The sequence below is a fragment of the Alligator mississippiensis genome, chromosome 2, assembly GCF_030867095.1.
Source record: "Alligator mississippiensis isolate rAllMis1 chromosome 2, rAllMis1, whole genome shotgun sequence".
Lineage (NCBI taxonomy): Eukaryota > Metazoa > Chordata > Crocodylia > Alligatoridae > Alligator > Alligator mississippiensis.
The window spans coordinates 285,652,727-285,676,714 of NC_081825.1; the positions used below are offsets into that span (position 1 = coordinate 285,652,727).

General features: G+C 47.6%; 1 protein-coding gene across 1 annotated transcript in view; it reads left to right on the top strand.

Annotated features, from left to right (window-relative positions):
* The window catches only part of AMN (amnion associated transmembrane protein), a 53,734-nt gene extending 30,637 nt beyond the window's left edge, over positions 1 to 23,097 (top strand). Inside the window, exons 4-12 of the mRNA XM_006276258.3 lie at positions 7,238 to 7,325; positions 9,308 to 9,543; positions 12,796 to 12,933; positions 13,166 to 13,274; positions 15,412 to 15,494; positions 16,969 to 17,155; positions 18,786 to 18,951; positions 21,681 to 21,798; positions 22,686 to 23,097. Coding sequence (XP_006276320.1) covers positions 7,238 to 7,325; positions 9,308 to 9,543; positions 12,796 to 12,933; positions 13,166 to 13,274; positions 15,412 to 15,494; positions 16,969 to 17,155; positions 18,786 to 18,951; positions 21,681 to 21,798; positions 22,686 to 22,799 — 1,239 coding nt within the window. The 3' untranslated portion in view covers positions 22,800 to 23,097. The remainder of the gene's footprint in view (positions 1 to 7,237; positions 7,326 to 9,307; positions 9,544 to 12,795; positions 12,934 to 13,165; positions 13,275 to 15,411; positions 15,495 to 16,968; positions 17,156 to 18,785; positions 18,952 to 21,680; positions 21,799 to 22,685) is intronic.
* The last annotated feature ends 891 nt before the right edge of the window (positions 23,098 to 23,988 follow it).

Genomic DNA, 23,988 nt, shown 5'->3' on the forward strand with positions numbered 1-23,988 from the left:
GAAGATGTAACTTCCTATATTATTGCTACATATTATAAACCAAGAGAAAAACCGGAGGCTTTTTCTCTTCTTCTGCCCCAGAAAGTGTGCTCCGAAGCATGGGAGACATGGTCTAGCTGTGACTTTGAGATTCATCTTTTCTGTGGACTCGCAGAGGATGTACAGCCTACGTGGTCTCCAAAGACTGAGGGAAAAGTGCCCACGCATCCCTTCATGTAACAGGAAAGGGCAGCTTTCCTGACAGACTCTGCTCTCAGGTACAGGCTAAAGTAAGCATCTAGCTTGTCCAGAGTCCAGCCTGGTGAGTGCTGAGGTCCTTGGTAAAGCTGGTTCTTGAATAGGCAGCCAATTTCATAGTTTCATAGTTTCTAGGGTCTGAAGGAACCTGAAGAGATCATCAAGTCTGATCCCCTGCCCTGGGCAGGAACCCGTGCTGGGATCATAATACCCCAGCCAGATATCTATCCAGATTTAACAGGCAAGAAGAGAGAGGGCGCTCTAGGATGGGGGCTGTAGGGCTGGTATGAATAGTACCAGCAGATAAGGCTCAGGGGGTCTGGAGCCAACCCAAGAATCAAGGCACAGGTTCTATATAAGCAGAACCCCCCCCCCCTCCCCCCTTGAGATGAATAAATCCCTGGCAAAAGTCCAGAGAAATAGAAGGGATTTACCTATGGGTGACTTGGACCTTTTCTCTTCCTGCTGCAACCCAGTGGCTCAAACCTATCTCACGCACTGACTCATTTTGGATTATAGGCTGGTTTCTAGACACCCAGTCAGCACCCACAGGATACGAGAAAACTCCCTAGAATCCCTGAATTTCCCATTCCCATGCATCACCAGCTGAATAAGGGATTAGCTGTATCTGTTGTCCCCAGGCTCTGATGTCTGCCAGTGTGCAACCAGTTTTGGCAGGTTGCTGCCACCTGGAGGCAAGAACTGCCAAACGCACACGGGGACAGATTTGCAGAGAGGTAAAGGCTTAATGGGATGCTACTAAAATCTGCCTTTTTCTAAACTTTAATCACAGCTGTGATTTAGCTGAGACATTCACTCAGTGACTGAGTGGGCAGAAACCTCTGGTGGTCTCTGCTGCTGATTGCCAGATACAGCCCCCACCCACCACTGTCAGCCAAAAAGCCCCCTGTACTTCTTGACGCTGGGAGTAGGAAATCTATCACAAATCGGTGCATAGCCTTGACTGCTAACAAGCTCCTTGCTGATCTCACACATGTGCCTGTAGCACTGCGGAGCCGGGTGCTTTGGTGCAGTCATTGCGTTACAAAAAAGGGAAAATTTGCACACACTACGCAGAGCAAAAAAAAAAAAAAAAAGATAATGGCTTAGCTCAGTGAATTAAAATCCAGTGGCTGGAATAGGCAGTTGTCATTATGAGCTTTGTTCTCTGGGGTGACAAAAGGGAAGTGTAGCATTTTTTCTGCACTGATGATTATGACATGCCAGTCACACGGCTGGGACTGATCAACGCACAGTCACCCTCGTTAATCAGACAGACCTTTAAAGTGACACTGTCTGGTTGAAAGTCATACACTCCAAAAGGCATATCCCCATTCTTGGCTTATGATTAGTACCTTCAATTATTAAAAGGGAAAGAAACCTATATAGGGTAATTTTTCACCTTCCCAGGTGCTGGTATTTTCTACATTCCTCAAGACATCTGAGTTGATTTCATTTTCATTTCTGAACAGTTTCTAGCCTGCTTGAGTTCTTGCTTTTAAGGTGCTAGCACAGTGCTGCTATACTTGTCACAAACATTGCAGAGGTCAGTTTAAAACGATGTGTGCAATCATTTTCTAATTGACACTGGCATTTGAAAAAATCAGAAACAGGTTTCAGTTGTCACACATTTTTACTAATAAAAGTCCAAAAGATAAGACACTTTACAATCTCAGAGAAGAAAAATTAGTAATGAGAGCCAAACTGTCTTGGTGTATAGATGGCCCCAGCACGCTGGCTGGCAGGAGCAGAGGAAGGCAGATGAAATCACCAGTTTTTTTGGCGCTCATTCTTTGGCACGTATGTCACGGCTCAGCTCAAGATGTACTTGGAAAGTAGCCTGGTCTATATGCAGTTTCTGTACCACACGCCATAGTGCAGAAGCCTATTCTCTCAAGTGAAGCTCCCAGCTTGTCCTCTGCAGTGATCTTCAGTGAATAGTTCTTCCTACTCAGCACAAATTGTGAAATATATTTGTAATGAGAAAAGCCCCACTTTGCTTGATTCATGCATTTCAAAGTTGCTTTTTGTAATGGGCATCTTGCTTCAGCCTCAGTCCCATAAGCGCTTGGGCATGTGCTTTACTTCAAGCCTGTGAGTAGCTCCATTGGCTTCCCTGGGACTAACCGTGATCAACATTAAGCAAGAACGAGTTTGCAGGATCAGGGTCACAGCTCCTGACATTGTGTGTGTGTGTGTGTGTGTGTGTGTGTGTGTGTGTGTGTGTGAGACTGAGATAGAGAGAGCATATAATCAGCAGAGATTGTGATGCTAATGGTAAGATATGGGGAAAGAAGGATTGCCTTTTGCCTTCCACAGCCCAGCTTGCAGAGTACATGGTTCCTTAAGGCAGCTCTTCTGCACCCCTTTTATTTTCAGGACGAGGTTTTTCATCATTATTGGGCAGCTCTCATGCTGTCTGCTTGTACCAGGAATCAAACTGAGGTAGCAAATGAATGGGGAAACGTGCATTACACCCTGATATACCCCATCTTCCATGGGTCTGGATGCCTCCCTCTCCAAGGCTTTGCACACTCTAGCCTATGTTATTTAGCACTTACGGACAAGGGCAAGTATTACAGAGTCACTCCCACACTGGGGGCACTACATCATCATCAGGTCAGGTGCTGAGAACCCCACCTCAAAGCCCCAGTGGGAAGAGGGGTTTGGAGATCTTTGGTCCGGCCTTTGTGCTTGCATGCCTGTGTATACAGAACACCTGACTCCCACTTGATATGCAGCATGCCGAGCAGCTCAACCCTGACCTCTCCAAGCTGCTTGGATCTGAAAGGCTGCTGCTTGCTTTCAACCTCTGTGCCCAGCAGTGAGTTCTTGCCAGGCTTTCCTTGAGCATAATGAATGCACAAATGGCTGGCAGAGTTCTGTCATGTTTACTGGAGTTGGACAAACACTGCAAAACAAACAGAGGTACATATTTGTTTAAAGGCTGTATCTGTGCCATTTTTGTACCAAATATATGAACGTTTGAGCAAACAAGCCTTTGGGCGGGAATGTTCAGTAGATTCTTAGTGAATATTAAGGAGCATAGGTGACTGGTAGAGGGGGCACATGCTCCCCCTGACAGGGCCGTCCCCCGCCGCTGATGCTGGCAGCAGCTTCTGCAGGTGCTCGCCAACCCTGTTTCCGCAACCAATGCTGCCAGCCTCTGCAGATGCCCCCCCGACTCAGGAGGCACCAGTCGCCCATGTTATGGAGTATTCAAGGAGCTCTAAATACAGATGCCTAATCACAGGGTAGGGGCAATGGAAATCAGCCACTCTTCAGAGCATCAGATAATGTCAGTAAATGTCAGTTCCTAGTTTTCACTCATTTTTTTGACTACGGAAAATTTATAGAGCAATTCTTCTGTTGCAAAGAGCTCAGAAAAACTATGCCAGGGCAGAACATTTTTTGACACTCTGGATTCCTATTTAGACTCTCTGGTTTATCTTGTGAGTCCTGTTTAGGAGTTTACACACCTAACAGTGCTAATATTATACAGTATCACATGGCATCCTGGCTGAGAATCACTGGTCTATGTTAAAGTTGTACTACAGGTCTGGAGGCCATCAGAAACGGCAGTGAGAGTCTTGCATGCCTACGACCCCTGTCAAAACCAGGCACCAAGTGCTGGGAGGAGCTGGCATCTGACTTCGCTGAAAAGATCACATCCATTCTAAAGCCTTTTCAGTCGCGTTGCTCAGTACAGGCAGTCAGAGGGTTCACAACTAGTCTGTTGTCAGCCCAGAGCAACCGGAGGAAACTTGTCTGTTCAGAAGATACATTTCTCAAGGGTTGTGCAGTGAACTCTCCCAGGAACCTTGGATCACAGGAACCCATCACAGACCCCATTGCCTTCCACCCCCACCCCCACCAAGTGCCTTCTACAACCTGATATCTAGGTATGTGCATGTACATATACATTTAAAAAACAAGCAAACAAAAAACAACCCCCCACCAACCCAATCAAACAAGCCTCTCCCTGTGCAAGAACAAACAACATGTGATAGATATGGTGTCATCCACTACACTGAGTCAGATACTACAGTGAGTGAGAGATAAGAATCAGTAGTGTAGAGTAGTGAACAAAAGCACCAGAAATGACCCACTCCTGAGAACATCAGCACATCAGGGAAAAACCCAGCCTGTTCTTGGGTAAGTTGTGATTAGAAAATGAGGTGAAATCTGTTGAATAAATAATGGATTACAGATGAGTCACTTGTCTCAGACATTTTTTTTGAAGTATGTCCTAGACTAGACCCTTGCAGACATTTTTTTGAAGTGTATCCTAGACTGGCTTATTAGAGTGGACACACCAGTATCAAGCCCACAGTAAGTAGTTGTCAGGGGTTTGCATCAGTTGAGCTCTCAGGATTTATCCTTCTTATAATTTGGGGGTTAGCTTTGAATAGCCTAAGCCAGGGGCGGGCGGTTATTTCAGGTGGAGGGCCACTTACCCAGTTTTGGCAGGCTGTCGAGGGCCTCCTGGGTAGACCTGCCCCTTGACATGTGCCCCGACCCCTGGTCACCATCTTGGGACCAATGTCCCAGGGCCAGCACCGGTGGGGCCCAAAGCAGGGCACAGGCTGGCAGGGGTCTGTGGAGCTGAGCTGGGCTGCACCAGCAGGGAGAGGGGGGAGCTGGCCTGGCTCCATAGAGCCCCTGCCCGCTGGGACCCCGCGTTCCTGCCGCCCTGCTCTGGGCCCCACTGGCACTGGTGTGGGTCCTGTACTCCCACTGACTCCCTGCCCACTCACTCCCAGTGCCTCCCAGCCCTGTGGTACAGGTGGGGGGCAGCGCACAGCCGTGACCCCCTGCTCGGTGGCAGGGAAGAAGCTGTTGCTGAGTGCGGGGAAAAGCAGTTCCTTGCCCGCCCCATGGCCAGCGCTCCCTGTTGCAGGTGCTCGCAGCCCATGCGGGGCTGTCTGGAGCAGGCACAGGCAGCCCCACATGGGCTGCAAGCACCTACAGTGCGGGACACTGGCCATGGAGCAAGTGAGGGGCTACTTTTCCCTGCGCCCAGCACCAGCTTGTAACCCGGCCCCGCTGCCAGCCTGGGCTCCAAGGCGGCTCTGGGCTTGCCCGTCAGCGGCAGCAGCTGCAGCGCCCCCACTTGCCACACCGGGCAGTGTTGGCTGCTGTTGCCTGCCTGGAGCTCGCATGCTAGGCAGCCCAGAGGCAGTGGTGGCAACCACTGCCCAGTGCGGCAAGCTGCTGTCACCACGCGCAGCCCTGACTGGTGAGCCTGGAGCCGGTATGGTGCTGAGTTAGAAGGTGGTGCTGAGCGGGGCTGGGGAAAGCGGCTCCTCACCTGCCCCGTGCCCAGCGCCCCACACTACAGCCACTCGCAGTCCGTCTGGGGCTGCCTGTGCCTGCTCCAGACAGCACCATGTGCACTGCGAGCAGCTGCAACGCAGGGTGCTGGCCACGGGGCGGGCGAGAGACTGCTTTCCTCTGCGCTGGGAAGGAGCCTGGGGAAAAGCTGAGCACAGGGAAAAGTGCCCCCTCCCCTGCCCAGTGGCCGGCTTTCCCTGCTGCAGCCACTCACAGCCCACGGGGCTGTCTGGAGCAGGCACAAGCAGCCCCATGTGGGGCACCAGGCATGGGGTGGGCGAGGGGCCACTTTCCCCCCGCCTGCGCTCAGCTTTTCCCGGGGCCACTTTTCCCCAGGCTCCTTCCTTGCCCGGGGTCCTCCCCCACCCTCCCCCCCTCCTTCCCCCGTACGCGGGGCAGCCATGTGGTCCTAGGCCAGAAGCCCCTGCTGGCGCTTCCATCTGGGGGGGACGGGGCCAGGCAAGCCCTGCTGTTGTGGGAGCCTGCCAGGCTTCCCCTGGGTCCTACTGCCCTTGGTTCCTGTCATTTTTGACAGTAACCAAGGGCAGATGAATATTAATTTTCTAAATTTTGTAGGGGCCCCATGGGCTGGATAAAATTTGCATTGCTTAGCCCAACCCTGGCCTAAGCAATGCAAATACTACTGTTATAATAACTGACCAGCAATGTCTTAGTCAAGGCTACTCTGAATGTAGACATAGCCAAGCTCAGGAAGAGAAGGAATTGTACAGTTTTGTACCAAACAGGGAAGGTGTTTATAGCCCCAAGCAGAAGCCAGAACAATAATCGCAGTCTCCATAGCTGTATCCTAAACAGTACAAAAGAACCACCACAGGCCTAGTTAGTCCAGTGAGAGCTGAGGCTGGCTTGTATCAGACAAGATGAGACATGGGGGTCAGATATTTGCTTTATAGTTTGTGAAACTAGCTCCTTCCATATCAAAGCACTCAGTAAATGGTAGGCTCTCTCTCTCTTTTGAATGGCATCAGATAGCAGCTTCCAAATCTATGAGCCACTGCCTGGTGTTATCATTCACTGTGCAGATTTCATCTGCCCCATCTGGGTATTTGTAAAGAATGCAGATTTCGATTAAGTGCTGTGCTGTTTGCTGGGCACCGCATTCACAGAGGGGGCTGCCCAAGATGTTCATCTTGTACAGTGTCGTTCTGAAGCTTCTTCATCCAGATCTCAATCTGTTCAGTTTGACCCACACTCCTCTGTCAAGGTTGCGCCCAATGGGGGACTTGTTCGGTGTTGGTAGAAGCTGCTGTAGGAATAGGTCTGACCTTTCCCAGTGGTCAGCCCACTCCATTGCTGCAAATAGGGAATGATCCAGCATTCCCCCCATCAGATACAGACAATAATTGTGCAGTCTTGTTCAATATAGGCACAATTTATAAAGGATGTCTTTTTTTAAAAACTTGTCCTTATTCTTGCCTTCCTTCACACTTTACCTTTTCTTTTTTTATCTTGTTACCACAACATGAAATAAATACGTGGCTCCAGATCTTAATGTCTTCAGCTTTAAAAAGGGAGAGATCATACTTTTTCAGAGCGGTTTGGAGATGGCAAGTGTTATAGATGATCATTAGCATTGCTATTTGATTACAAGCATGGCTGGCTGGCAGTTGAACGTGGCGATAACACTTTGAATCCCTTTATTTAGTACCTTCCTCTGAATGGAGAATTCATTATGGCATCTGGTGCTGGATTTGAAGCTTTTGATGGCAGCTTAGACCCAGGATGTGACACAGGTATGGTGTGCCCACTACACTTGCACAAGCAGCTGTAAATGTCATGCAAATTCAGCGCAAAGACTTTTTATGAGGCGGGCCTTTAATTATTCTACCTCAAAATCAAATGAAATAATAACTCTTCTTTCCTTTTTTAATATCCGCCTTTCCTGTGTTGTCCTCCTTTCTATTAGAAGTTTCCAGCTAGCTCACTTGCCTTCTGAAAGAAAATATTACCAGGAAGACTTTGTAGTAATGGGAAAGAAAAGTAAATATTGCTTGTGTTGTGTTTTGGCCTGGCTATTATACACTGAACTGAATCAAAGTCCCCATTCTTGTCACCCTCATACTTTTAACAAAAGGTTGTCCCTGAATTGTATACAGGGCACTGTGATTATTGATCTGAACCCCAACCAGTTGGAGGAATTTGGAATCTGGCCCATTAAGGATTTGTGCAAATATTTCCAACAACAACAACAACAACAATAATAATAATAATAATACTTGTGTAACTGGGGGGTGGGGAGGAGTGGGGTATCAGCCCCCAGTGCTGACTTGACAGGGGATAGAAATAAAAGCTGCAGTTGCTGCCACCCTGGTACCAGTGGGAATTGGAGCAACCAGCGACTGCTGCTGCCCGTTGCATTGCTGCTGCTCAGGGTGCAGAACTGCCCAGCTACTCCTCAGTTCATTAATAAAGTATGGCTTGTTCCCAAATCATCTTCATACTCAGATGAAGTTTGGAATTGCCTGTGGACTCTACTGCACCATTTCTCTTGGGCAAGGGCTAGCAACAGACCCAGTCTCATGCTCCTTTCTCAGTCTGAGTCGTTTAAGTGGATTTTTATTTCAGATTTAAAAGTCGAAACTACTTTCATTCTAATGTGACTTTTAATTCAGATGCAAGAAAACAAGGGGAAGTGAAGTCCAGCTTCCAAAAGCACAGCTCATGGGACTCCTCTGTCACTGCTGTGGAACAGAGGATGCAGCCATGTTGTGCTTAGAACTGCTGCTTTCAAAGTGTTTAGAAACTTGAAGGGGCCATACTCTGAAGACCTGGTCAAAAATTCATTGACACTTTTCTCTGGATAGAAATTGAGGAAAGATCTCACTTTTGGCTCATTTAGAATTGCTGTGTGCAGCTGCGATTCAATCTGTATAATTAATTGCATCCCAGACCTCGTCCATTTTGCATGAGACCTAGTCTCAGCGTTGTCTTTGGCGTGTGTAGAGTACCTGTGAAGCCAACTGTAAATTCCATGTCAGCTTCATTTAAAATAAAATGAGTTGTGATTAATTAAATATGAACATAAATAACACAGTCAGTGAATAGCTCTACCATTTTTTTTTTTGTCTTGATATTAAAGTCAGTGTCTGGGGAGATGCAGGAGGCAGTCTGGGACTGTGAGATAAGCATTCTTGCCTTAAGTTGCCATCAACAGTGTTCAGCAATGAAATAGTTAATGTTACATCAGTTGTCATTTGTAGGTTTTAGCGTTAACTCGCCCACTGTGATGAAGGAGGCTGTTTGGACCCCTCAGCTCTTTTTCAGACTATCGGGGGACTCAGAATGCTATTATTAGACCTATTTGCATTCAGTTAATTGTTTGGAGCCTTTCTCCCCAGCTCAGAAAGCTAGAAACAAAACTTGGCGGGGGGGAAAGAAAAGCAAAGCAGAGCAAAAGCTGAGACTTGAGCACAATTCTGCTGCTAGAGGTGGATTCTGTGGTAAACTGTAGTCTTGGAACATGGAATATCTAAGCCCTAAGCATCTGATTTTGCAAGGCATTGGCCAGTCTCCAGGAAGCGACTGCTGATGCTATCAAGAGCAGGATGATTAGAGAACACATTTTATATCCTGCTCTATGCTATTAGCTCTGTCACTTCAGATCCAGCACTCCCACAACTCAGATCTATTTGAGAATCAAAAAAAGCAGTGCATCAGGCAGGGAGAATACCATCCAGGTCAATGTGCACTTTAGTCTCCTTGTCCTTTTTCCCAGGGTCAGAAGTCACGTTCACGGATGCTGAGGAGTACAAGTGGCATGACCCGGCACTGTGGCATGCTGCCTTCTCCTTGGAGGACCTAGAGCAAGGCAAATACCTCTTCTCAGTGGATGAAGAACGTGTCCCGTGCCAGCATGATGATGTTATCTTTCAACCTGAAACCTCCTTCCGAGTAAACATCGACTCGTCAGAGCAAATGATTCATCTCCAAAGTATCTCGATAATGGGCCAGGTAACGCAGAAGAACTGAGAAATCAAACACATCACCCCCTCCATTTCAGAGCCTGAAAAGTAGGTCATGAGAACAGAAAGTGCAGTGACACATGCTAGGCGGGTTAGTGCAGCTCAGTTACAACAGCTTGCTCAGTACCAGGCGTGAGCTTGACATTAGCACCCTGTGGGGCCAGATTTCCCAAAGGCCTTTAACCTTGGCTTCTAGAGTTGCAAACCTGTTTTAGCTTATGCATCTGAGAAAAAAATCAGATGTTTGAATGCAAAGTGGACAGAATTGTGCAGCCTAAGTGATTGAAACACTCCCCGTTACCCTGCCGTCCACACCCCAGGGCCATGCAAAGACAATTTCTCAGGTCAGCTGTATACAGTGAGAGTTTTTTTATGTCACAAGTCAGACAGGGGTTATTAAAGTGCAAGAGAAAGAGGCTCTTGGGTATCTATCAGAGGCAGCTCTGGTTGATTAGAACAGGAGTTCATGTTGTTTGGGGGGTTGAGTTTCCATGTCCCCTCATCTCCTTACTGTCCAGTCCTGATCTGGAGGTAAATTGCTTTTAGTATGGCACCATCTCTTGTGTCCCAATCAGAGGTGTTCTGTGCATGGAAATTTGGGTATGTAAAACTGAGCGTACCACCTCAGAACCTGCTGTGCTATGCTATGTCCTGACCATGTCTGAATCCAAAGGGAAAAGATCAGATCCAGCTGCTGAGAGTGGTGTGATGGCCGAGTGGTTAAGGCATCTTCTTCTGACTCTGGAGGCTTAAGGTCAAGCCCTGTTCTGGGCTCATGTCAGAGGCTGCTCCCAGTTGACCCAGATGTAAATGGGTACCTGGTCCTTCAGGATGGGAAGTCAAAGGTGCCTATATCAGTGGTTCCCAATCTGTGGTATGGGTACCACCAGTAGTACACAGGCAACCAGTCAGTGGTGCATGTAAATAGATTTATTATAATTACTTCATATGACAAAAATTTGCTGGCAGTACTTAAGGCTGTGTCATTTTAAATTGGTGGTGCACAATCTGTCAGAGTTTGGGAACCTCCGGCATCATTTCCTGATTTGCTGTTGGCTAAAAAATTGGTGTGCGTTCACCACACTAGCTTAGTGGGTGGTTAGGTTCTTGGATAGCCCCAGGTGTTAAAGCCTGTGGTCCCTGAAACAGTGAGTATTGGCTGTTTCATGAAGAGGGAGATATGCCTGGGTGGCTCAGGAACTGTTTCTATCACAGCAGTGTGAAGGATCTCATGTCTGGGTCCAGGTTACAAATGCAGAGCAAGGAGCTTGCTGTCTAGGTAGACTTGTGGCCTGGGATAGGCACACCCATGAATTCCTGTGGGTTTGGACACAGTAGGAGCTGCTACATGTGAATGTTAAGGCAACACAATAAACTTGGGCACAGTTTGCACTGGAGCTTATTGCTCCTGGGCCCAGTGTTTACACATGCACCTGAGACTGCAGCACACTGAGCTGGGGTGGTGCAGTCCTGGCTGGCAGGGGATCCGGGGAGTCAGCTTGCCAGCCTGGGGCTGGTCCTGCCCAACTCAACATGCTGCGGAGGGGCTGGCTGGGGCATGAGGGAGCTACAGCGTGGGGCAAACCGGCAGGCAGCCCCACCATGTAGCACTCTTGTACCCCAGTCAGCCCCGGTCACCATCTACACATGCATTGTGGCAGAGTAAATAGCTTTGCTGTAGAATAATACTTGTGTCGGGCAGCACTATCCTGTGGCGGAGTTAATTCGTTTACTCGGGCCTAATAGCACCGCTCATGTAGAGAGTGATGCTTTACTGTGGAGTTAATTTAGGCAACTCCGCAGTAAGCGTCTTGTGTAGATGCACCCAGTGTCTGGGTGTCTGTGTTGTCTTGAGGGTTGGACCTAGGTGTCACAGTGCTGTGCTGAAGAAAAGCCCTGACCAGAATCAGGCTAGTGGCTTTGTGGAAATTACCTAGTGGCCTTCTCACCTTTTGTCCCTTCCAGACTCATTACTCCTGGCACAGACAAGGCTCTACTGACTTGCTCATTAAGGCTGAAGAAATGTCATGCATTGGGATCCTTAGAAACAGTAAAATAAATCACTTTCTATTGCTGTTTCTAACATTATTTGGCTGCTCGGCATGGAGGAGGGACCAAAGCAGTGTTGTTGTTGTGTTGTTTTTTAATATTCTAGATAAGTTTCCCCGGTTTGGCTGTGTCCAGACTGGGACCAACCACTGTTAGGAAGCAGCATAGATAAGACAGCATTCAAACTGAGCTCACATAATGTAAGAGCACATAGAGGAGAGTTTCATTTGTTTCCCAGTATTGTATTGACAGGACCAAAGAGGTATTGAACAGACCAGGCTGGCACTTCCGACATCAATGACAAAACTTCTATTTTGTCTCCAAAGAGAGCAGGCTTGTGGGAGCATACCTGGAAGGAGCACCCCAGGTCATCAAGCCCAATTTCCTGCTATCTCAGGCTACCTCATTCATGAACTTCATATAAGGAGGCAATATGCAGAGGAAGAAAAGATGCCATTTTGCTGACTGTACCCATATTTTTGAGGGTTGATAAGATAAGGAAAAAAACAGTTCATGTCCTCTGCGCTCCTGTGTGCTCCTCATCCTACATGGGGCATAAAGATTTGTTTTCCTCTTGTCTTTTGCCTTGGAGCTTGTCTCACCTGTTTTTCGTGGCAGACCCTCTCCTGGTCTCACACAAATCTTACCTTGGAAGGCTGTATGGATGAGTGGAAAACCTGAGAGCGGCTGGGATTTTCAATCAGACTAAAAGGCTGACTGAGTTTTTGCTAACAACTATATTACTGAAAGGCCCAGTAATTGGATGGGAAAAGTCCCTCTGTTAATGATTCAAGAGCCCCATCCCTGCAGTTTAAGATGGTTAAATCTTCCAGTGTAATTCTTTGGTCTTCCAAGGAGACCTCCAGGAAAGAGAGGAAAACCAAGCATCAGGGTCCTGATGGTTCTCAAGTAAAAAGCCACTATTTTTTACTGTTTCTTTAATTTGGGAAACACTTTCAGGCCCTCCTCAGGCCCTATCAGCCTGGGGAGATAGGGATGATCCTGGTGATTTTCCTTTGCAGGTGGCCTGGGAGGGAAAGGGCAAGGTTATGATACTTAAGTTCCTCCTTCTGTATGTGCAAAGCCTGTGCTGCCTTGCTGCTCACCTGATGCTTAGTGAAGTTTCACACCAGTGTTCCCTGCTTTCAGGAAAGGCTAATATTTTTTTAAATTTCTCTGGTCGGGGATTTAGAAGTTCGCCAGCAATGAAGCCCTTGCTGAGTACATGCAAAGCAGCTCTGCCAAGCTGCAGTTTCATGGCAACGGGACCTTCCAGGTGATGAACGACAGGTGTGCAGACAAATCCGGCTGTGACTGTGGGAATGCCGAGGTGAGTTCTCCCGCTGCTGTTTGACAAGCCTTTACCTGCTGCCTGGAAACTCCTTATTAGTAATATCTCCTGGGGGCTGCATGGGTGGCCTCGAGCTGCAGGCACGAGGCACTGAGCTTATGCGGGGCTCTGCAATCTCTTTTCTGTTTGCCAAACTGAATAAAAAATGGAGCTGAAGCAGGTCCCCAGGCAGCCTGGGGTCAGAGTAATTTACTTTATGCTTTTACTTAAGGAACATCAGCAGATCTGTGCAGCTTTGCTTGGTGACTCCGGGGATCGGTGCCCAGCGCTTGAGTGTAAGAACCCCCTGCAGCCGGTGGGGCATTGCTGTACAATATGTGGTGAGTGCCGAGTTAGGCTCATAGGCTGTCTGGCCTCCTTGCTTTTCGTAATACCCGCTGCCTCAGCACCAGGCCTTGAGTGGTGGTGCTCAGCCCTGGGGGAAGGCAGGCCTTGGCTGGCTCTTTATCCTACAGCTGTACTGGCAGCGGGTCTCAGAGACGGGAAGGTTGGGGAGACTGAGCGTGACATGGAGACTTGTGTGCACCAATTTAGGGCCTGATCCAGAGTCCAGGGAAGCCAATGGAAAAACTCTTATTAGTTACACTGCATTCACTGCGCTGCATTCAGGACTCCCTGGGGGTGGAGTTTCTCCAAGATGAGGCATAACCCTTACTTCACTTATTGAGGCTCTACATTTTTTCCTCAGATATCTTAAGCATCCCATGTTATTCCTTTCACTTTATTTCTTTTTTAAATATCAAAGTGTGTAACAGTTGCTGTTAGTGGTCTCCTGACTCGGCAGCTTCCAATAGTGCAATAGTTGTGGTAGAATTTGGTCCATCCAGACTTGAAACCCCGTGTGCCTGATTGCTTTTGCTTCGTTTTGCTTTGCTTTAGCTTGGCAAGCCCTTGACTGCTTTGGCTTAGGGTCATGAGTAGTCACTGACTGAATGGTCCCAGATTTTGCATCACACTTTCTCCCTACTCCTCCCCATCACCCCCGCCCTCCCTAGGAAGTGAGATTGAAAGAAATGTGGAAAGCAGTGCATTTTAGGGCCTGGTAATGCCAATATCCCCTTTCAGGCAAGGTCTCCAGTGGATTTTTGCTCAGGGTTTACCCACAGCAACTGACAGGATGGGAGCATGAGCCTGCAGGATGATCAAGACATAGGGCAGCCACGCTTAGCGCCCTTGTTAGTGCCTTGACATCTTACCAGCACGACATACATACTAACTAATCATGGAAGTGAGGGGATAAAGCTGGTAGTTGAGGCCTGCCTTCTGACTTTAGTGGGAGCTGGGGTGGGAATCCAGCCACAGCCCATATTCATTTGCTTTTGTTTAAAAGGCTAAACATGAATTTGCAGGACTAACACTGGTGCTAGGCACTTTTTTAAGGAAGTCAGTGTCAGGGCCATGGAGCAGCAAGTTCAAATCAAGCCCAAATGTTTCCAACACGGTTATGATGGGTTTGTGCCCATTTCTGAAGCCTGAATTACCCAGCGTGCCGAATGACGTTTATGCCTCTACACCGCTAACACTCAAACTCTATCCTGGATCATGGCCCGGTGTCTCTCATTTTTATGAATTCTTCTGTCTGGTTTATTATATTGGGTTGTCATAAACTATTGAGTGAGTTCAAGCTGAGAGGACCTTGTTCTATTTTGGCATCGGGGTTGACACTAATGGAAACTACCCAAGGCAAATGCACTTTATTTCTTTAATAAATGTCATCTTTACGACCTAGGCTAAATTTCACTTAAAATGAAAATGTACCTAACGGATTGGCAAAATTTCCTCTACATATGGGTGCTTATCTGCTAATCTACCTGGGAGGTTAATGGGAGTTTTTTTGTACACAGTTATAATCACCATCATGCTAAATTCATTAAGGCAGCAACATATGTTTCTCAAAGCTGTTCATAGGAGCAAAACCCTTTAAAGCAATTAATAGAACTTCATACTTCAGAAACTTTGGCTTGTGCTTTTCAAGGAAAAAATGTATATCAATTAATATAGTTCCATCGACGGAGGGAATTGAATTTGCCCTTTGCTTATGCTTTAAAGTGAAAGATCTCCAAGTGCTTTACAAACACCTATGAGTTTTCAAGGCCGCCCCCCGCCTTTGAGAACTAGGGGATAGTTCATAAGGGATGAAAAAAACTCTAATAGGAACGAACCATTTTGGATTTTTAAACTGTAAAAGACTAGGAAAGTTTCCTTCTGCAAGCTTTTTAGCAAATCACTGTCAGTATTCCCCTTTCTGGGGTGCTAGAATTATACCAGATGATCCAACAGGGCTGAAGAATTGTTGGTGACTCTTGTAGCAATCTGTATCTTGATTGAATGTGGAAAGCACATCGATCCAAGCTGCTTAAGCCACAGTACCCCACCTGCAAGGAGAGGTGTCCCAGCAAGTACAAAATCAATGAGCCTGCGTGTGTTCTGTCTTGTCTTTTTCCCTTTGAACTGCAGGAGCCACTATTTCACTGGAGTACACTCCACAGTTTGACATTGGGCAGTATCGGAACAGACTTCTTCACGCCTTCCTGACTCTGGTAAGCTAGTCTCTTTGGAGAGAGGTTGTGAGTATGTTGTTAAAATAGATACCAGGAAACCTCGCTCATATGCGACTCAGCTTTGTCATATTGTTTATAGCATACTGGCATGAATGATATGCCAGTGAGGTCAGAGTGTGTACCTCCATGTGAGACCAGTGTGACTGGAAGGCAGGGTGTGCAGGAGCTGTCTGTAGCCCTGGCTTCTGACCTCCAACAGGAACTCAGCTGCAGGAGCTCACAGACATGAGTTCTGGGTTCAGCTGGCTGGCAGGAAGTCCCTATTTCCCATCTGGACCATTACAGTTTCCCTTATTCCCGGTCACATCCAGCTTCCCCTCTCTGTACATACTGAATGGTTACACATAATGAAGGACCAGTCACAGTTTGCAGACTTGGGTACATGGCACCTCTCACAACTGTCCTGTGGCTCTGTGCAGTGTTTGCTACAGGCATGGTGGGTTAGTGGTTAGAGCAATTAATTGGAATTGGGAGTCCTGCATTTGCCAGTGGGTGACCATGTATAAATTACCTAACCTTTCTGGTTCTGAGTTTCCCCAGATGTAAAGAAAGGGGCATGGGTTGCGGATAGGAAGTGCAGAGATAGACTAGGTTGTAGTATTTTTACACTGAGGTCAGCCACTTCCTCCCTCCTCTATTTGACACGTGTGAGTCCTGAATTATGCTGTCTGGCAGCCTGGAGACCAGTGGACACAGAAATGCCTGGATCGCCAGCCACAGTTTTGAGCAGAAACACTGAAGGAGAAGGCAGTGGGGCAAGGTCTTCAAGCCGTACTGTAGAATGGCCAGATCACAGAGGGACAGGTACCTGGGTTCAGGTACCTTCTGGTTCCTCACACCCAGCACAGACCCTGTGCTGTCACATGGAGGAGGACATAGGTTGGAGAGTTTTTCCATAACAGATCCTCTGGCTCAGCTTCTGCTCGATGACAGTGATGTGTAGCTGCAGAGTAACTCCACTGACTCTGAGAGAAACTCTGCATGTGCACCAGTGCCATCAAAATCAGAATATTGCTGGGGGATGGGGGGACATGGCTGAGAGTCTGGCTTCTGTCATCTTTCTGACCATCTGAATATCCATATGTTATTTAAGGGGTGTGCTAAGCACTGTGTGTACTTCTACAGAGGCCAGATGGAGAGATCCACCTCCTGTTGATTTGTAGGGGAGCAATATTCCTGCATACAAACCCAGCACTGACTATATTGCCTTGATATTTGCCCCTGCCGTGTGCTGCTCACAGGCCTAGAGGGAAAAGGGGGGCATAAACCATGTCACTCTGAGAATGCAGTAGTGATGTGCGATTCATGGCAACAGCAGCTCTTCAATGATACTTACATTAAGATTTATAGACAGTGCTTATTGGTGCATCTATCATAGCTCTCTATAGAGATGTCCCAGTCAACTCTGCCTGACGACCTAATGCATTTTCTGTGTCTTTCCTGGCATGAAAAGCCCAAATACGCAGGTGTACAGATGGCCATATCCAAGGTGCAGAAAGGGCAGAGCTTTCTGGGACTTGTACCGCGGGGCTCAGTTCCAGTCATCCAGATTGTGCTAATTGACGATAAAGCTGGGTCACGGATGGGGACTAATGCTGAACAGCTGGCTGAGGACATCATGAGTGACATAGCAGAGCATGGTAACTGGTCTCAGTCACCTACTGTACATACTTGCCCAGATACCGTAGGGTGCTCTAAGACAGGGGTTGGCAATATTTTAATCTTGGTGGCCCACCACATGTGACCTGGCCACCATCACAGGCCACTGATCTCCCCAGTGGACAACCCCCTCCAATGTGCTGCTAATGACACAGTGCGAGGACTGTGCTCCAGTAGCTCCCATCCCCTCATCTGCCTCACTCCTCCACTTCCACCTTGAGAGGCCCTGCCACAGCAGGGGAGGTATCAGTGCAGCCAGCAGCCCCAGGGTTAATGCAGTGGCTGCTGATAGTGGGGCTCACCCCCATCACCTAATGTCCTGAATGCTGTCACCAGTAACAACTGGCAAAGGCAAATTCAGTGGTGAGCAAACCAGTGGCTGCAGTAGAGGGGCTGCATTAACTCCCCAGTGATAACCCTCTGCTACCCATGCTGACACCACCTCCCACAGCAGTGGCATCTCACACAAGGTGGAGGTATGAGGGGACTGAGGTCCTGGAACTGCTGTGAGCACCTGAGTTGGCCATCATGAGCTGGACCCAATCTCTTTGCAGGCTGGATCTGGCCATAGGTTGCTGACCCCTGCTCTAATGCAAGTTGCAGAAAATCAAGTGACAGTATATTTATCAGTGTCCACTAGCTCGTGTGGGGCACTTCCTGCATTCGTGCTTAACAACTTTCAGCTTCACCATGCTTTGCAGACACTAGCCTAGGTCAACAGATCTCACCCCAGTGGCTTATCTGCACAGAGGGCACATCTATGATTATTTAGCTATATGGCAAGGAGGCATGCTTGTAGCAGTTTAAAACTGGGCTTATGAACATACAAGAGTAGCCCCACACAAAATCATGCCATTCACTGAGCCTTCCAATCTTACCTACATACAACCTGCACTGCTTTAGCTACACCAGTGTAGCAGCACAGTTACATCAGTACAACCCTTAGGCAGATACAGTCAGAAGGGCTAAAGGTGCTAATGCCCAGATAGCCTATCCCTGTATGACAGCATTTCCCAAACCTCATGGATTTTTGCTCCACTGTTGGAGATTGGGCATGCTTACCCTTGTATAACTGGGTCCCCCGTAGGGTTGTACAGCCTAAGTACAGCTAACACTGCCTGTGCAATAGAGATTTCAAACAGCTGTGATACTGAAGAACTTTTCTATCTAAATTTGAAATTTAGACCAGGCCATTTTTTTAGAAGCCTAATGGTGCATTCAGGAGCCTAATTTTAGATTTACATTCTTTATAAATCTTAGCCTACCTGAAACTGGAAGGTTTGGAGTGGGTCTCACTTGGATGTGTTCAACCTTACTTGTGAAGTGAGTTGTGCGTGTGTGCGCATGGCCACGCTAACCAGACCTGAAGAGACGTTTCTCACAACCCTCTGTATGCTGAAATGACTGACTTCACATAGCTCTAGCACTACCTATTTATTCATGCCCATGTTTGGGGCCAGGCCACTACCATAGTGAGTTGTTAAGAGTATCTTTAGGAACCCTGCGGTATATATTCGTACCAGTTCAGGGCAGGCTGGGCTGAGGGTGAATGGTATTGTATAAACTTATGTCAGAGAATCTACCATCTATTTCTTCTTCCTCATGCATCAGGTGCATCCTTTGGCATTGTGATTGATAATGTACAAGAAGCTATTTCGAGCACACTAGTAGGTCACAGTGTGGATGGCCGTACTATTGTGGAGGTTGTTTTTGGTCTGCTTCTTGGTCTGCTGGTGTTTGGAGTAACGGTGCTTCTCTGTAGGAAAGGCACCATAAGGTAGGTCCAGAGCCTTCACTCCTATTACATTGCTGAGTGATAAAGAATCTTAATAAGTAGGTTGGACTAGATTCTGTGGTCTTGTGGCACCTCACTGACACCTGAAACGAACGCTGTAGTCCCAGTGCCTGCCCTTCATTAGAGCAACTTCATGCTGATCCATCAGAGCCATGTGGCCCTAACACTGGCCTCCAAGCTATGGGGTAGGGGAGTTCTTTGGGGAGATGGTAGCTCCAACACCACAGCCCATCCCTGCAACCTGGTACACAGTTCTGTCTGGGTGGTCTTTCATCCCACCAATGCTTGGTGCTGTGTCACTGTTGGAAACTGACATAAATGACAGCAGCCTTCAGACCACTGACTCAGCCAGGAACCAGCTAGACTGACGGTGGTCCTCCCTCAGGGGAATTCTTAGCTCACTCCAAGTTTCCCTTCCCTTCCTGCGCCAAGTACTCCTGGACTGCAGCTAAAGACCCGTCACACTGGTTTCCTGTCCATGTTCCACGCCACACAATTACTCATTGCTCGTAACCCTTTGCTTGCAGCCTTACATCTGGATGGAGAATTGCAATCACCTGCTTCATGCCCATTGTTAAATATTAATGTGCAAAAACAGCTGTAAATATTTGTTCTGCAGCTTCATAGTCATGAAAGAGAATTGCAAAGCAGAGAAAAAAACTACCACATCCTGCCTTACAGTATCACCTTATTTATTAATCATCTCTCATACAACTTTGCTCAGAGCTTTACAAGTGGTGAGTGAGACAGTGATGGGCTTGGCCTGGCTTTCCAGATACCCACTGAGCACCTGAGTGAGGACAGCTGCTGTGGGACCTCACTGCTTTTTGAGGATTGCAGATTGAGGAGTATGACTTGGGGTTTTTTGACTGATCTCTTGGCCAGCAATTAATTTCAATTGCTCATCCTTTATTGGAGATTACTTTCTAGCAAAGCAAGGGGTAACAGTCATTGCATATGTGGCCTGCTGAACACATCACTGTGTGTTTACAAACTGGGGAGAGCTGCACTTATTTGGATGTGTTTGATACTACAGAACAGAGGGCAGGAAGAGAAGAGGAAAATGCCAACATCACAGCAATTTGTGAAGTATCTCTGGGAGCACTGTAGTATGTGTTTGTACTAGTTCAGGGCAGGAACTAAAGGCTGGGCTGTTGTCCAGCATGTTCTCCAAGTATTTGTCCCACAAGCCACTGTCAGAGACATAAAAAGCTTGGTGTACACTTGCATTTTTTTACCAACATAACCGGTCTGGGAATGGGTGAGATCTTGCCAACATAGTTATGCTGATGAAAGACTCCTCTTCTCAATACAGCCACCAGTAGCAGCACCTGTATCCTAGTAGAGCTTATTTCACGCCACCAAATCGGGGTGAACTGAACCAGCATTAGGGATTTTTATGCTGATCTAAATGGGAAGAGCTATCACTTTAAAGATGACAGCATAGATAGGTGTCAATGAGGCCAAAGTTTCCAGAAGAAGACCCACGTAGCTAGGCTGCTGTTGCATCCCAAAGGACACGGTCACTGTGGACACTGGCTGTGTCCAGGCAGCTGGAAAGTCAAAGCTCCCAAGTCAGGGTGCTTCTGCTTTTCCAGTTCATTAATGTCATTTTTTTATCACTGAGCCCAGCTTGCAGGCACCATTTGTTTTTCTTGCTACTTGACAAGCATCAAGATGATTAGCATTTCCTAGCAATAAAATAGCGGCTTCGTTTAATTTCTAAATAAAACTCCAAACCCCATAATTGTGACTCAATTATTCATCTCCCAGTGACGTTAGTTTGGAAGCTGGACAGGCCTTCAAAATGAGTTTTTCACTGTGCTGAGTGAAAGTTCATGAAGTAATAAAAATGCGGCTGAATCCAAGAACAAGCCCTTCTCTTTGGCTGTTCTTGTCCACTGCAGGGGCTGAATTCCAGCCAGGGAACAAGTGCCATTTTGGCATTTGTATCCTTGCTGCTGGATATGCAAAAGTGGGAAAGTGAAAGGGTCAGCTACAGGCTCTGAGAGGTCTTCCCACGATGGTGACGATGCTCTGGATCCATTGTGAAGAGAAGCTGCTACTACCAGATAAAGTACCCTGAACCCTAAGGGAAGCCATAGTCACAAAACCACCCCAATATTCTAACTACTGCTTAACTAACAAGTTGAGAGAGGGAGTTTGATTCCCTTGAGGCACCCTTGAGGCTTGCTTCTAACATAAAATATTAAGACCAATTCTGTGAAAGCAGAGCCATTGCTCACTTGTGTACTGGCCACAGTCGAGATCATGGTAGGCTCTCTACCGATCTCTAGTACCGAGCACGATAGGGTCCTAGACCGGGAGTGAAGGTCCTAGGTTCTATGGCACCTAATAATCAGAGGTTACTGATTTGAAGAGGTGCTGGCTCAAGCCTTCTCAGTGTAAATGGTCATGTTAGCACAAGAGGGGAAAATTAATAATTGTATTAAGTGGGGTTTTTTTTCTTTCTTAACTTTCTGCCTGATGAATAATTCCTTCCTCTCAGGCACAATGGCTCAGACCTGCTGCATCCAGTTTTCTCAAATGACAACTACAACCATTTTCTGGGGGCGGGGAGGTGTGAGGAGGGGCAGCATACTGTTCTACCTGGCATGTGAAGGAAAACCAGGTCACCAGAGGAGCTGCAACAGCAGCTGTCAGCGTTAAGAGGGTTCATGTTGTTGAGCTGAAGATGTGTTTCCCCCCAGATTACCATCCATTCGCTTGGCTATGCTGCAAAACAGAATGGGGAACCAGGAGTCTGTGGAAGAACCTGGTGACAAAGGGTTTGACAACCCCATGTTCGATACGCCGACAAGCAAAATGGTACGTGCCCTCACTTTCTTCTCTCTTCCCTGGCTCAGAGCGTCACACTGCCAGTCCTACCCGCGGCCATACCCTCTGGAGGCCTGGCTGGGTGACTGGACCTTTTGTCTGTGTTGGGTGAGGAGCCCATGGGATGGAGGACCAGCTCAGCATGTGGGAGTCTAGTCCCTGAAAGCTGCAACAGTGGACATCCTGTGCGCCACGAAGGGGGTCTCATCCTTCACTCAAGGAAAAGAGCCCTGCGCTATTGTGGTAGTGGAAGCTCTTGAGGTCATCCTTGCTGCAGATTGCTGCACAGCTCAGTGGCTGTACTGCAGCCAGAAGCTTGTCACAGTGTGGGACTTGTGTTCTCACATTACACACGAAAAGGAGCAGGTGGCCTGTGTTTTGAGTGCATTTCAGGCTACCTGGGTATATCCAACATTTGGGGCTCAAGTGGGCTGGGAAACCTGCTCCTCTGAGTTACCAGCTGTGGGAAGCTGGGCTGGAACTCTCCATTCAAAGCATAGCTGGGGCTTTTCATTTTCTGGATGCCAAGTGGTGAAACAGTGCTGGGGTAGAGATGTTTTGGAGAGAATGATGTCCCTTACTTCCATGTGTACAGCCACCCTGGCCCAGCCAAAAGGATCCGAGGGGAAACTTCTTCTAAGGGTTCTTCAGTCCATAACAGTCAGCTATGGCATTTCTTGAACCCTCTGCCACTAGACACTGTTTGAGGCCCGATCCTGGGCCAGGCAGGATTCTGAATCTGGCAATTCCTGCGTACGATATCTGCCAGGCGCACACCCACCGTGTCACCAGGCTCACGTTTGCTCTGTGTTGCAATGGCTTGAGCTTGTTCTTCCTCACTATTCTCCTCTCATGCTTTCTCTCTGTTTTTCTTGTAGGAGTTATCTGATGCATGCTCAGCAGAAGAAGTGATGAAGGAAATGCCTAATAAAGACAGTGGGGTTTATTTTCTTAACCCTTTATATGATGAAACTGAAATCAGCACAGACTGATTCATACCAGCTTGGCCACTGTGAGCCTGGAACCTGATTTCACCTGACCTAAATATTACCCATTGTAAAGGGATAGTCATGGTGGTCTGTGCCACTGTGGGTACTCACTGATTCCAAAATAAGAATGACATTTCGCTAGTTAATCTAAACTTTTTCTGAAATGGTGTAAGAGAAACAGGTCACACCTGTATCCACATGTATGTCCATTTGGGGTCACACTGGTATAAAAGTATAAGCTTAAATTCACATTTTAGCTTATACCAAATATAACTTGGCCAGGCAGACACTGACAATCTTCTCTGTAGTGTCAGCTGTGTGCTTTCTTCGCTTCCTATCCTACGCTGTTGTGCAGCAGTGTTACTATGTGCTGTTAAAGTGGTTGTATGCCAGTACAAGGTAGAGTATCTCCAGATACTTTGCATCTCCAGAGTAGTCTATGCCTTTGGAATTGTTTTAACCAAAATCATAGAAAAATAGGACTGGACAGTATCTCAGGAGGTACCTTGTTCAAGGCAAGATCACGACCATCTTAGACCATGTTTATCGAACCCATGGCTGTGCCATTCAGCCACTGCTCTTTGCATTGATTTGGCTGCAGCAGCAGCAACTGGGGGTCTTCAGGCTCCCTTCCCTTCTCCAGCTCCAAGTCCTGGCACTGCCCCAAGGGCAGTGTGGAGCAGCATGGCACAGACCACAGTGTGGGCTTCTGCCCACCATGGTGCAACAAGGAAGCCTGCAGGTGGGGAGCTGAAGGTGAGGCTGGGGTGCCCACGGAGCCTGAGGCCTGCGATAGCGCGACCTGTGTGGCATGTGACCCCTGTTGGAATAGCCCCCGGCTGCACAGACGTTGGACAGCCCTGCTCTAACCTGCACATAAAACCTGCATAGGGTGGGATTTCACAGCCTTTCTAGGTGGCCTGTTCCCATGCTTCACCTCCCTCAGTTAGAAATTTAATATCCAACCTAAAGTTCTCTTGTTTCAATTTAAGATGGTTACTTCTTGTCCTGTCCTCTCTGGACACAGAGTGGTTGACCCTTATCCTCTTTATAAAAAGCCCTTATGTATTTGAAAACCATTAGCAAGCCTCTCCTCAGCCTCCTTGGGCATCTACATGTGCAATTAATGTGAAGCAATTAACTCTGGAGCTTGTTGCTCCCAGGCATGCTGTTTGAATGTGCGCCAAGGCCT